The sequence below is a fragment of the Paramormyrops kingsleyae genome, chromosome 18, assembly GCF_048594095.1.
Source record: "Paramormyrops kingsleyae isolate MSU_618 chromosome 18, PKINGS_0.4, whole genome shotgun sequence".
Lineage (NCBI taxonomy): Eukaryota > Metazoa > Chordata > Actinopteri > Osteoglossiformes > Mormyridae > Paramormyrops > Paramormyrops kingsleyae.
The window spans coordinates 11,218,789-11,233,166 of NC_132814.1; the positions used below are offsets into that span (position 1 = coordinate 11,218,789).

At 42.1% G+C, this 14,378-nt stretch overlaps 1 protein-coding gene across 5 annotated transcripts; it reads left to right on the forward strand.

The window, feature by feature from the left end:
- Positions 1–1,034: 1,034 nt before the first annotated feature.
- Positions 1,035–13,580, forward strand: LOC111838007 (ras-related protein Rab-6A-like). 5 transcript variants are annotated; one of them, XR_002836783.2, is made up of 9 exons: positions 1,035–1,386; positions 3,305–3,363; positions 3,619–3,672; positions 4,238–4,343; positions 8,524–8,635; positions 9,578–9,671; positions 10,056–10,149; positions 10,726–10,792; positions 11,391–11,456. XR_002836783.2 is itself a non-coding variant. In XM_023800546.2 (8 exons), the coding sequence occupies exons 1-8, from the start codon at positions 1,311–1,313 to the stop codon at positions 11,453–11,455; spliced, it is 633 nt and encodes a 210-aa protein (XP_023656314.1). In that variant the 5' UTR covers positions 1,035–1,310; the 3' UTR covers positions 11,456–13,580. The 5 variants fall into 5 exon arrangements, 4 of the variants coding, with proteins under 4 accessions (XP_023656314.1, XP_023656316.1, XP_023656315.1 ...); XM_023800546.2 differs by lacking the exon at positions 10,056–10,149 and having other exon boundaries at positions 11,391–13,580; XM_023800548.2 differs by lacking the exon at positions 9,578–9,671 and having other exon boundaries at positions 11,391–13,580.
- Positions 13,581–14,378: the final 798 nt, after the last annotated feature.

The following is a 14,378-nucleotide window of genomic DNA, read 5'->3' on the forward strand; positions in this document are numbered from 1 at the left end:
TACTCACTGCGGTTAGTGACTGTTGCCAGTCACTGTCGCTAATCACTGTCACTAATTCAGGTGGAAACAAGTTTTGGCTTCACCCATTTCTCCATCTATTCATCTATTTGAGCAATTTCCTCCAGGATCAATAAAGTTTTTCTGATTCTGATTATTCTACTTCAGCCCAAGCAGCAGCCTCATACTGTGTTGGACAACATCCCGCACCAAACATCTGACATCAGCACCAAGCCAAAGTTTGTTTGGCCAACACTCACAACAGCAGGTTTGGCCACATGTTTTTCCATAATCATTCGTTGTCACCCGCCCTGTCACCCTGTCATGCAGGACAGCGGTCATTGCTGACGGATGTACATTTGCTCCTCTTCCAGCCATTGAATTTTATGTTGTTTTTAATTTTCACAATGGCTACCCCTGCTAGCTTCCTCATCGCCTTTGTTCCATGAACAGACAGGAGCAAAGCTGTGATTCAATCCTCCGCCTATAAATTGTTGAAGTAGAAAATGACTGTAGTGAAAATTAAGGTAACACTTTACTCCAGGGGGCACAGATAATGTAGTTTTATGCTTTTACTTATGTATTAATTAACCATGAAGGTCTTATAGTTACATACTTATATCATGTTTGTTCATCATTAACGAATCACAACAATCTCTTACCACAAGTAGTTATTTATATTTGTTACTATATCTGTGAATGCTATAAACCTTTGTAAATTACTGAAGAGACAGGTTTTTAGGTGAGACATGTGTCATGGAGTTAAGACCAGATTCATGCAAGGATTGAACTCACAACCTTCAGATCATGAAATTGACACACTACCAACTACACCAAGGAGACAGAAGGCAGAAAAAATTAATTCAGTTCTAGAATTTAATTTGGATATTAATTAGACTTTCAGTTATTAATAAAATATGTTATTTGTATGATATTTCATATATAAACATAACTACACCTGCCCTAGAGGCATAGACTTCACAGAGATATCCCGGAGCGGTACTTCCGGTATATTTTCCCCTATAGCGTAGCCGGAAATGACGTGCTGACGTTGGAGCTGAAGCTGCACATCCCTTCTCCATCCTGCTTATTTTCTACCGTCTCTGCTGCGAGTCTGGGCCGTGCATGACCCAGCATCACTCCGCTTGGGTCTGCTTTCGGCTCTCCATATTCTCCGTTTCACCTCTGCGGCGTAAACTCGCACGTCCCTGACCCCAAACCTTAACGTTTTCTGCGAGTGAAACGTGTCAGACTCGCCACGTCCGTAGCTGTCGGAATCGCTAATTGTCTGGACACGAGCTAAATAAAGGAACATGTCAAACCCCGGCGGCGGAGAGTTTGGTAACCCCCTGCGGAAATTCAAGCTGGTCTTCCTGGGCGAGCAGAGCGGTGAGTGCTCGTATGGTAAATATTGAATGAGGGATAAGGTAGCTGGTTAGTACGTGTACTGAATTTCCGAAGCGTCTTTGCTGAAAGCGGCGCTAGGCGAGGATGGGGCGGTGAAGGTGAGGCCGCCTGCTGTAATGACGGGCGGATCGCAGGGCCCAGAGGATCAGTGGGGGACAAGATGAGGAGAAACCTGGGTGGGTACTGGGCGCTTCCTGATCGAGGCCAGGCAAGGACCGTCGAGCCGTCTGCTGCTCTTGTCGTGTTGTTTCGCGATAGATATCGCCTGAATTTAGCTGGCTGTCATACGTGTGCGCTTCGATCGCCGTTTCATTTGAAATTACTCTACGCCGAGCCGCTGCCACGTCTCAAATAGGCGGTTATGGTGGCATTTCGTATGCGGCACCTCAGAACGCTGGCACGTCTGCTCACGCCTTAATAGCACTTTATTAATAAAACGCATTGGGATATTTCATTCAGTCGTAGTATTTTATTTGTGTTGGTAGCGCCAGCTTAACTTGGCCCGACGAGAAGGGTGTGCGCTCCGCATATTCCCCTTTATAGCGGATCCAATGGCCCACCTTCCCGGCGCATAGAAATCTGCCGGCCTGCAGACCAGCTGCCAGAATTACGCGTCTCGCTTTTACTGTCGCGCTGTTGCATTTCATGCGTCTCTCTGCCCCAATTAGTCAGCTAGGATTTCTTGCCATTAATGCAATAGCACAGCAGGATATAAGTGTGTGTATTTAGATGGCGGAATTCTGTTAATTATTAATATTGCTAATATAAATTATAATATGCATTTATATTTTGGTATCCTTGGTGAGTATATACAGGGAGCTCCCGATTCTGTATTTCTCATAAGTCACGTTGTAGGTTATAATGTTAAAATGCGTGAATAATATCTGTGTATGTAGAAATAACCAGCTTTGGTGGTTTTCATGTGATCGGTATTTCATATCTCGCTGCCACCCCCAGCGAACCTCACCCTTTTGCACGGCGCAGGAGCCTCACGGTGATTAATGCTATTTACTGTGGGCTCTTTTGTTTCTTAGTGATCGATAAATAATTTCCCCCTACATAAAAAGTTTTGACTTCATATTAGCATCAGTAAACAACCCCCTCTCTTCGGTGACTGGTTATATTTTAAATTAAACGGGAATAGTGGTTTTATGTTGCAAATAAAAAATTAAGACCTCCTATTAAAGTCCCATAAATTGCCTGGAATCGGCAATACATCATGTCTGTTTACCAATACTCATAAAACGCACCGTTTGTTCTGAAAAGTTATGAGTTTTCAGCCAACTTTTTTTATTCAGTTATCCCAAATTATGAATCGCCTTACATTTCAGTGCTGCAAATACTTTCTTAACTAGGACAAGGTGATGAAAGCCTTTGTTTCACTGTTGTTCGTCACGGCTCTTGTTAACTTGGGAAAATAATCACGAAGATCTTTTCAATAAAAGACCCGGTAGTCTTTTCCAAAAAGAAGGCATTTGTGAACAATGCACGTGACCACCCTAAGCAATAACCGCATCTCTGTATCTTTCACGCTGTGGAATGATGACCGGATTCTCAGTCTGATTTCCTTGTTTATTCATTTTGAATATCTTGTGTTACTCTGTGCCAGGATGGTGATGCCACTGAGGGCACAGGAAGAAAAAGACACTGAAATGGATTATAATGCGATGAATTGATTAGTGCATATTATTTTGTTTATTTTGTAATGCATGTATTTGGCAGTCCAATTCGTTTTGGTAGCAAATTTTGCAGATTGAAAACCTGTTTTTGGTTACATTTGTAGCAGTTTGTTTCGTCCTGTCTTTATATCGATGTATGTTAATGTATTGTTCCTGTGTGCATTCTTGGCCTCCTGTTTAAACTGATTTTCCTTTTTTCCTCTCTGTGCTTCTTTTGTCAGTGGGGAAGACCTCGCTGATCACCAGGTTTATGTATGACAGCTTTGATAACACATACCAGGTACGGCTCACATGCCTCCTCACTTACTCTGCAGACCTGTATGCAAATGACACTGACACGCAATGCAAATCAAGCACAGCTGGCCGTTTACGCACGTGAGGGAGTTTGGGTGTGGGGAAAGGAAGGTAAACTGATATATTTAAAAGGATATGGGTGTTAGGATTGCTCACATATTAAGGGAGATTAAATTGAAAAATCTGCTTACGCTACTTACGACATTCTTAATATTTATACTAATTAACGTTTTTTTTCAAGGCAACTATCGGCATAGACTTTCTGTCGAAAACCATGTATTTGGAAGACCGTACGGTAAGTGCAACTTCTCTTTATTCAAAATACTACTTTTGTTGAATTTTTTTTTTTTTTAATTGGTCAGTGTGTTTGTCATTGTTTATCGATGGATTCTTGTTAAATCTTATTTTTATTTCTAATTGGGTCCACAGTGGGTTCACAGTCCTTTGTGTCACTATGCTAGCCTTCATTGCTATCCATTGTTTAGTGCTTGGTTACCATTTTTTTTTTTTTAATCATTGCTGTTTTTTAAATTTAATCTTTTTTGAGTTTTATTATTTAAATGGGATCTCTGATCTAATCAGTGACCTTTTGCAAAATGATTCCAATGTATCGAACATTCAGGCCCGTTTCGAAAACCTTCGGAATGTCCTTCTCTCGGGAGAATTTCAGAAATGGGCGCACAGTGTCGCACAGGGACACTTTTTACGCCACCGTTCTGTTACATTTCTGTTGTTTCGTTTTCTGTTAAGTTCTGTTTTGTTTTTCCTTTTGTTTCGTTTCTTCGTCACCTTGCCCCAACACACACTTGGTTTGCCACGTTCCGCCCCCTTCCCGCGTGTCGTGCGGACGTGGCCCCCAGATTCGCCTCCAGCTGTGGGACACAGCAGGGCAGGAGCGTTTCCGCAGCCTCATCCCCAGCTACATCCGCGACTCGGCTGCTGCCGTGGTGGTTTATGACATCGCAAGTAGGTACCGCCCCCACCGCCCTAATTCCCTGCCCACAAGGGTCCCACGTGCCGCTGGTGTTGGTGACACCTTTGGGCTTGCCGGGCCGGACCGGACCTTCGCTTTAAACGAGACTAGGGCTCTGGCGAGCTAATTTCCCCTATGAGGCTTCCATTAACCTCGTTCTTTGAGGCTGTCTGTCATTCTCACTTGCTTTGCATGCTCTGCGCTCTGTCTTGCGGAAATCAAAATCACCTTTCTGTCTGCTTCCGTGCCAGACGTGCAGGAGGGAGCGTGTCCTTCGAAATCGGTGGTTACAGTGGTGTAAAAGCATCCATGGTATGCTGTCTGTCCAGCTCTTTGTGATAAGGCAGGAACTCTGGAGAACGCAGCTGAATAACAGCTCTTTGGATGCTGCCATGAATTGCCATTAAATTTCAATGTCATCATGCAGATCTAGGGCTGGGTGAAGTGAGCTAAAACCGTTATTGCAAATTTTGTGTTTTTTTGTCATTTACCTCTAACGATAAATTCACATTTATCGTGGCTAGATGTGCCATGACATGATTTAATTTTTTTTAACCCTGAAAAATGTCATTGTGGCTACCTATATCGCAATGTGTATTGCAATACACATAACATTGTTTCAGAATGGGATTCAGTTATTTAAATAAGGTGGAACAGCCACTCTTATCTCTATGTATCACGTACCTCAGGAAATAGTTTTCAGTAAAATACAATTTGCCGATTGCTAATGTTTATTTTAAAAAAGGTTTCCGTAATGCATTATTGGAATAAATCCTGACATAAGCACAGATTTCAGCTTCTCCTTTTGGCCATGCGCTCTTCATATTCAGTGACACGGTTTTGCTTTAAGTCGGTGATTCCTAAAGTAGGTGGTTGGCACGTGATTTCCAGAATATGTGAATGAAATGTAAAGTGCGGTGAGAATTTGTAGAGACCTCTTGATTTGATGCTGGTTCGATATGTATCATGATTTTTAAATGGCATTTGCTGAATTAGATGCGTTTCAGGTCTACAATCAAAGCAGAGATAAGTGCTGTATGGTAACCATTATGCTAATTCTGGCTGTGAGCTGGTTACAGAGAGCTCAGGGTCCCTCCCACATCACTTAAGTCAGTAGTTTTCAGGACATTTTGGTTTCCCAGGAAATTACACCAGCGCTGAAGAGGGAGTAGTTGTTGGCCTTGTTATACCGAACACCGATATATTGTTTGAAAGACCCCCAACATGGAAACTCATTTGGTAAGACACTATCTGATTGTCCAGAGTAGGGCAGAAACAGCCTCTGCGAGTGAGTCCTCCCATGGGATTTTACGCCACTTTGCCAGGAAATTCAGACAAATGTAGGGGTGTGTATCACTACAGATATGTGACCTTACTCAGAAGTAGAGAACAAGGGATTTAGTTCATTATCATTGCTATGATGCAATCTTATTTTGGAATGTTATATTTTACAAATGTATTTATAGTGCAAATAAGTGTCTCAATTTAGTCGTCAATGTACACGCCACCTAGTGGGGATCGAGAGTCTGCCACTTATTTTTGGGGGTCGTAGGATAAACAGTTTAGGAACCCATGCTGTAACTCTCTGGGGTGGGGTGGGGGGGGGCACACATTCACTGACTGATGCATGATCACACATTTCTTTCATAAATCATCATAAACTTAATTCATGGCAAATAAATGATTTCTTATATATTTGTTTTGGCATTATCTTTATTTTAATGTACTTTGTAAAACATGTCAGATTTATGTTAAGTTTGTAATTTGACATGAAAGTATAGACATTGCAAAATGCAGCTTGGAACACTTGCAGAAACATTATAAAAGTACATAATAAAACAATGGTGGCAGTTTTTGATTCCAGATATCTGATCACCAAAGTCTTGGCTACATGAAGATGACTAAATAATGTAGTTGCAACATTCAGTTGGATTAATAAATAAGAAAAACCGAACTCATGCCACTATTTCTGGCTCCTTTCATTGAATATGTAGCAACTTTCATGTGTATGAATGAGCCATTGTCACCTGGCCACATCCCTCCCCCCTTTTATGGTGCTGAAGGGGATGTATCTGGATCGCATTTCACCGTTGCGTTGTTCACCAAATTACCATGCGAATGAGATTTGAATACGCGCTAACGCGGCTATTTAGAATGTGAATAGCGATCTTCGGGTGAGAGCGGTACTACACGCCCCCGATGCAGGTAAAACAAAGTAAGATGACATGGTTTACTTTTTTTGCTGATTTAACCTAATTTTTAAAACTTTAATACTTCCGACAATGGAAGTTTTGAAAAGAAGACAGATTATGGATTTAGCCAGCGTTTTTTTTCATGATTCTACATAAAGATTTCAGCGAGATATGAACTGAAATAGACGTGAAAAATACGCTGCGTCGTCGACGACACGCTCGACCCCAGAGGGTTAAGTGACGGGACATCTTCTGATAGCCTTTCTTGCAGAAATCATTTTCTGACAGGGTTCACATTTCACCTTGTTCAGTATCTTGGTTGCTGAAGCCAAAATACAACCAATCGATACTGTGTCCTTTTTAGGTAGCAAATCACCGTCCTTGCCTGACAGGAGTTCGACATGAACACTCGTGATGTCTATCTACATCAGGGGTCTCCAACTCCAGTCCCGGAGAGCTACTCTCCAGTAGGTTTTCTATCCTACCTGGCTTCTGATGAACCACAGCTGTTCTCAGGTAAATACCAGGACCAGGTGTGGCACATCAGAAGCCAAGTAGGATAGAAAACCTACTGGAGAGTAGCTCTCCGGGACTGGAGTTGGAGACCCCTGATCTACATGATGCCTATCTACATTTGGTTTCGCCTTTGGTAGGGACGAAATCAGCCCCCCTCACCCCCCAAACACACATGGTAAACTGTCAAAAAAGGGTTCAGCCCTGGTACGGTTTTGTTCCTGAAGGCCCGAACAACATTAATGTAGCCCCAATGGTACACAAATGTTCCCAAGTCCATTTCTGTACCTTAAAAGGTATATTAGACCTACTGCTAGGTAGTAGTGACAAGTGACAAGTAATTGTGCCGTCAAAGATCAAATTGGTCCTTTTTTTTTCTGACCGTGTGCTCCAGCAATGTCGGTAGGGATAGTCCCTGCCGTCCAAAGCCAGATCTGCCCTCTGTCTGTCTGCACATGCCCTGTGCTTTACTTTGGTGACGTCTGGATGATGCGGATGCTCGTGGATGAGTACGGCGCATGGACATTGTGCTTTTTAAAGGAACGGCTCGTGAAAGTGAACACCAGGGGAAGTAATTGCAGGATATACCGACATTTTAATGTAAAATGAACGTCAGTATCAGTAAAGTCTCACTACTCTGCCCAGCCCTACACAGAACCTTGTTTTGTTTTTGCTCTTCTCTGGTTCTTTAGGTTGGGATTTCAGCTGTTGCTGGACTGTGGTTTTCTTCTTCATGTCAGTCTCTTTTAACACGGAAGCAAAGCGTATTCCTTCTTTGTGGCCCTTTATACTTCTCTTCTGTCTTTTTCCTTTCCTCCTCTTCCTCCTCCTTCCACCCCTGCCCCCAGGTGCGACTCCAGCTGTGGGACACAGCGGGGCAGGAGCGTTTCCGCAGCCTCATCCCCAGCTACATCCGCGACTCCACCATCGCTGTGGTGGTTTATGACATCACCAGTGAGTCATAGCCTCCTCCCAGAAGCCTATGGGAGAGTTTTCCTTGTGCAGGGAAGACCTTCATTTCTTAGGTGACATAGGCTCAAGGGTGTTAAAAAAAAATGGCAAAAAAGGCAAGCTAGTATTTTTAAGGTTTATTTTTTTTTTGGTGTCAGTTTCAAGAATGTAGCGGTTCTGCCCAGAAATGGTACTGTGCAGTTTGAGCGGGAGCTGCGTTTCATTGGGAGTCCTGGAGCACTTTGCTGTCTCTCGTTCCTGCTGCCTGAAGCTTGCTCTTGTCCTCTCCATCTTCCACCTCACGTACTCACAGATGCAGCTGGTTCACAGAAAAAGCTTACTAGCTTATAACCTTAGCGTTTGTGGCGTCTTCGGTCCTGATCCACATGCTCTTTGCAGTTTCCTGTGACTGGCGGCTTGTGTGAAGATAATTACACTTTAAGATCCGTGCTGAAATCTATAAACAAAAGGATATAGCTTTTGGTTCAGAATCTGATGTTTCCCTGCTTTTCCTTAGACCTCAACTCCTTCCAGCAAACCTCAAAGTGGATTGATGACGTCAGAACAGAAAGAGGAAGTGATGTAATAATAATGCTGGTGGGAAACAAAACCGACCTGGCGGATAAAAGGTACATGGTCTGTACATGGTCTGCAATGATAGTCGCCACTTGTGAGTGCAGCGATGGGTCTTTTATCACGATTTAGTCTCATGTTAAATTTTCTGCTGAATTTATCATTCATTTGGCCTTCATCCATAATTAACCTATGCTTTCAGTTAGTATTTTTATGTTGAATTTGATTTCATTTGAACCTTTTTTTTCTTTTTTTTTTCTTTTTTACTGTTTCAATGGCTGAGTTTTTGTGTAGGGTTTCTAAATGAGCTGCATAGGGGTACCTTCTAGTGTCCCCTCTGAACATTTAATGAATTTGCAATGTGATGTCATACAGCCGCTCATCATTTAGGGGATCCCTTGGTTAGGGACCGTCCACCAATGACGGTAATAAAAAAAATTAAATATGTGCATTGGTCAAAACATGATGACAATTTCGTACGCTTGACAATGGCACACACTGGAGTGAGATCTTTGAAGTAGAAGTACAAAATGTTATTAAAAAATTCATAAATGGTAAAAGAAACTTGAGTGTGGAAGGCTAAAAGGAAGTCGTAAGTCATGGTCGTGCCTAGGCTAGCGTGATTTTCACTTAGTGACCATTTCAGTTAACGACATGGTCGTTAGAACGGAACTTCACTAAATGGGGAGCGGTTGTATGATCACTAAAGTGGCTGCCTGTTTATTACGTGAAATCTGGTGGGAAGATATAAATAAAAGGCTGTGCGACCATTTTTATACCAAGATCACTCGTCTTACCACTTCATTCACCTATATAAACTCAGCCATTGTTGTATTTAAAAAAAATATATATATTTTATGATATTTTGTTCCTTTTTCTTTTTTTCGTTTTTACTTGTGAACCTGTCTCTCCCTCCCTCCCCTTACCCCCCCGCCCCCCCACCCCCGTCGCTTGTCGCTTGGGGTCTGGGCCGCCCCCCTCCCCCGGCTCACGATTAGGCAGGTCTCGGTAGAGGCCGCAGAAAGGAAAGCACGGGAACTCAATGTGATGTACATAGAGACCAGCGCCAAGGCGGGATATAACGTCAAACAGGTGCGTCTCGGAAGGGGCGGCCGGGCTCAGACCACGCGGAGGCGGCTTTCTGCTCGCTCACTCGCTCTCTCTCGCAGAAGGCCTCTTCTTTCAGCTGCCGTTTACGTGCCTTGGTCTTGCGTGTGCGTATGTTTGGATTGCTATGTGTCGGCCATGCAGCACTCTTTCCTTTTTCGTTTGAAGCGGTGTGTCTGTATTCGTCATTTTTCTCTCTCCTCAGAGGGTGGAGTGTAACACTGTCTCCTCATACTGACACTGGGATCCATCGTGGGCTCGGCTCCTCTCTCCCACTCCCTCTTTGTCTGTCTCCTCCTCTCTTCCTCTCACTAACCTCTCTTATGTCCTCCTCTCTGCTACCTTTGCTCTGTCCTCCGGCCCGAGCAGACAGATCACCACGGAAGAGGGGGAGCGGAGGGCTAAGGAATTGAATGTCATGTTCATTGAGACCAGTGCAAAGACTGGCTACAATGTGAAACAGGTAGAGACTGTAGCATGAACAGTTCAGCCCAGTCTTTTCACACAGTTTTCTAATATATTTTTTTTTAATAAAACATTTTCCTATAATCTCTTCAACAAAATTTAATTTGTGATGTCCACTCCCACCACCAGGTGTCAGCACTAGGTTCACCAATTTTATTTACTTCTCATGGTAGTTCCTGGAGTCCCCTCCACCCCTTTGTGATTTCAGTGACATTTTCATTTAATCTGCACTTCTTTATATATAAAGTTTTTGCAAAATGGATTGTATGAAGTGTTGATGCTTGCATTTAATTCAGGTGTGGATTCTCACCTTTTATTTGTGTAAATAAATGCTAAAGTAAATTTAACACTAGTCATAATGGCTTTCTAGCTTTGATATTTTGGAATTTTATTACTGTTACCTTTTTGTGCATAAAGAATACTTATTTAGGCAAGTCAGTTTTAAAGTTTGCTTTCCAAAAAAAGCTCAAAATGGTGGATCCTCCTGTGTAGAGACTGAGCTGTAAGAACTGAAGGCAGGTTGCCAATGGTGTCTCTCTCTCTCTCTCTCTCTCTCTCTCTCCCCCCTTCACAGTTGTTTCGTCGAGTAGCTGCTGCCTTGCCTGGGATGGACAGCACTCCCGAAAAGAGCAAAGAGGACAGTATCCTTCAGTTGAGGAGCGGGACAAAAATAAGCATAGTCACTTTAATTCCTAGGATTAGTGTTTGTATTGCATTGACTTTTCTGAATAGTTATATGTTACTTTTGGAAAAACATGAATTGTAGCATGTTCCTTAATCCGTTTCTACAAACGCGCTATGATGATTGTACTGTTTGAACACGCTGTAGTGGCACTGCCGTGATCCAGCTACTGAAGCGACCCGCTCCGTAGGCATGCTCAGGGACTGGCATTGCTGCAGCCATTTTCTTCATTTTTAGTTAAGTGTAAACTTTAATACAATAACGTTATTACTTCTTATGGATTTTTATACTGATATTTTAGAATGCCGATTACTTGAATTCTGCATATGAGAGCTGCATACTGCGTTAATATTATAAATCCTAGCTGCTTATTGCAAAACTAAAGAGAGATGTGCTGTTCAGCTTGGCTGTGTTAACAAAAGGCCGCTCGGATAGTCTTTGCGTTTTAGAGAGGATTTCCCAGTTTAGGCGAGCCGAGGCAGTTTTGTTGACGTCCGTCGGAATGCGCGCTTTGCCTTTGCCCGCGTCTGTCTGCATTCCTGAGCTGTAGCTTCCAGTGATCGACATCAAGCTGGAGAAAGCTCCGGAGCAGGCCGTCACCGAGAGCAGCTGCTCCTGCTAATGCACGCCTCCCGTGCCATTACCCACGCCCCCACCCCAGCCCCCTCCCCCACCCCAGTGTCTTGATGGCCAGTTGCACCAACCACATTAAAAATGCCATTGGTTAGAGAACACATTTCCCTTTTCGGAGTAAGTGTGGACGTGCTTTTATCCTGTATTTAAAAGGGTTTTCAGGAACTGAAAAAACAAAGCAGCGCTAAGATAAAAGATAAACCTGGATACCATCTCCTTTATGCCAGTCGCATGGCGTGCCTGTAGGGTTGCAGAGCGAGAGCTTTTGCCTACCACTTCTGGAGTTCTTTTTGCTTTCATTTTGAACAAAACCAGAGTGGTCAGTCTAGCCACAACTGTCGAACAATAATTTCAGCCGTTTCTATGCTCCGTACTCACCAATGTCCTGGTTCAGACTCCCCTGCGTTGGTTTCTGTTTGGTTGTGGATGAGGAAGTCTCCGGCTGATCACTCTAACATCAAGGTTGAGAGATTACCAGACAAATGTTGTTTTCTTCTGTTTGCAAATAGTGAGTAAGGTTCTTAAACCTATCCAAACAAATAATCCCACTCGACGTAATTAGCTCAGGACCGAACAGCCTAGAGCTGGTTGGTCAAGCAGTCACTAACAAATGAATGAACGAATGAATGAATGCCTTCGTCATTGCACAAGGCACAATGAGACTGGGAGACTTTCCTTGTCGGTGCAAGAAAGAGAAAAGTCAGTATGGATACAAATACAGAAAAAATTAAGAAGAATGGAATCTATGCTATGTGAACTATCGATGGTTTTGTAGCTTGGATGATTTTAAAATAAAACTTAAATTCCTTTCAATTACCAAAATCAACTTGTTACCCATATCCTGAAGTACACATGCAGAAAATGCAGAATGATCATTTAAGGTTTAAACAAACATCGGCCGATATGCATTCGCTGATACTAAAAGCGATACTTTGCATAGAGAATGTATTAAAAAACAAGCCAGGACAAATTTCAGTCAAACAATTTAAGTGTTTGTTCCCCCCCGACAGAAAGTTCAAGCTGTATACAAGCGTCGTCTTGCTTTTGTACATAAAACTTGACATTGCCATTTATGTAAAATGGTTTTGCTCAGTCTGCTTGAGAACAATAGCCTGCGTTAACTGTAAAAACGCTTGCATCCAAAATTTCAAAGTATCTTAAGTGTAAAACAAGGACAACTTTCCAGTTTTTTTCTACATTTTTTTCCTGTGGATGAAGTGATTATCTGTGATCTTCCCTGCCATAGGAAACGTGGCATATGTCACACTGTAGTAGGCCTGCATGCAGCATTTATATGGTTTATAGAAGCTGAGCATTTATTTGTTCACATGCATTATACGTCATCAAGCCACAGAGTAGTACTCGTGCGAGTAACCTAAGAATTGTCTAGAGTATATCTATTGTTCAGGTTGTGGAAAGGGAAAGTTTTAAATTGTAGCTATAGTTCATTTAAGAACTGTTCGCTTGTTCACTTTTTTTTTTCTGGAAAAAAAAATGTGCAGGCAGTGGTACAAGTTGCTTTCCTAATCTGAAGTCATTTTTAAGATGATATACCTTGCCTGCTTTTTGGGCGTTATTTTGGTGCGTGAGCCTGATTGTGTGTGTGTGTGTGTGTGTGTGTGTGTGTGTGTGTGTGTGTGTGTCCCTTTTTAAAATAACTGATGGCACCTGAACCACTGACCCCCAGTCACACTCTTGTTTTGTGTTTCTGTGCCACAATCGGAGCCACATACCCGCAGGCTGCCAGTTAATCTCTCGGCCCTCATTTTCCTCTGTCCATCTTGCATCCACATCCACCTCACATCCACTCTACACCAATCACATTCCTGTTGCCCCTTTTCGTGTGTGTGAGACAGAAAATGTTACGCAAAAAAGACTGGGAGAAAAATGTAGATAATTAAAACCTTGTATTAAAGAATCTTCTTTAATTAGGTCACTTATTTGCCACTGACTGAATTCTGTTCTGTGCTGTTCTGGATAATCAGTCCATGTGGAACATGCTGTCTACTAGTCTTTAGCAAAGTTTTTGTGAATAATGTACTATTGCTATCTGCTGTTAAAATAATTAAAACATTGAAGTGTATTGCACAAAATAAAGTTAAGATTTCACCGGATTTGTTTCTGCACTTTTTCAGTTGCTTAATTAAATATAAAATATACATATTTATAAATTTATAAATATAAATTGCTTGATTTAATATAATCCCCATTTTTCAATATACATACATACAGGAATATCCATCAGTACTGTTCTAATTGAGGAACTATCATTTAGAATTTGTAGCTAATGGTTAATCGAAAAGTATACAAAAGAGATCATAATTACCTTAGGCTAGATAGATGTGAACATAACACTGAAAATGTTAAACGGATCCAGATGGTGCAGTTGCTACAAACAAGGGATTTGCAACCAAATATTAAGTGTTACTTTCATTTACTTTAAGACTCAGCATCTTTTACTCACCTAAGAATTGGATGGTCTGACACAAAGGGTTCTATTTTGTATGTGTAACACGTCTAGATATAAAAACAAGGAAATAAAGACTACGACATCTCATTTATATTTCGATCTCAAACTCAAACTAGTCAGCCTTGTAATTCCAATAGTTTTGGTGCAGATTGAACTTGTGATGTCTAAACTTACATTTCTAAGATGCGCAGGAAGATACCCAGGAATTTCTGCTTTTCACTGATGCATGAGTGCAAGATCTGCAGAGGCATAGTGACGCCATAAACCAGTTATTCCATCTTTTGTCTCTGTGCTAGTTGCAGGTTTCTGGGTTTTTACCCGTCTGGGCCTGTGTCATACTCACACCATCATGACGCTACACAGACTTTGTAAATAGTAAGGAATAACAGTCAATGAAAACTGACACGTGGATGAAATGCTTTTATTGTGATGTCATTGTGGG

Excerpts from the sequence above, each read along its gene's own strand:
- LOC111838007 (XM_023800546.2), top strand. The coding sequence starts at position 1,311 with ATGTCAAACCCCGGCGGCGGAGAGTTTGGTAACCCCCTGCGGAAATTC. Across the intron at positions 3,364-3,618 it reads GCTTTGATAACACATACCAG|GCAACTATCGGCATAGACTT; the intron begins GTACGGCTCACA and ends TTTTTTTTCAAG. Across the intron at positions 8,636-9,577 it reads ACCGACCTGGCGGATAAAAG|GCAGGTCTCGGTAGAGGCCG; the intron begins GTACATGGTCTG and ends GCTCACGATTAG.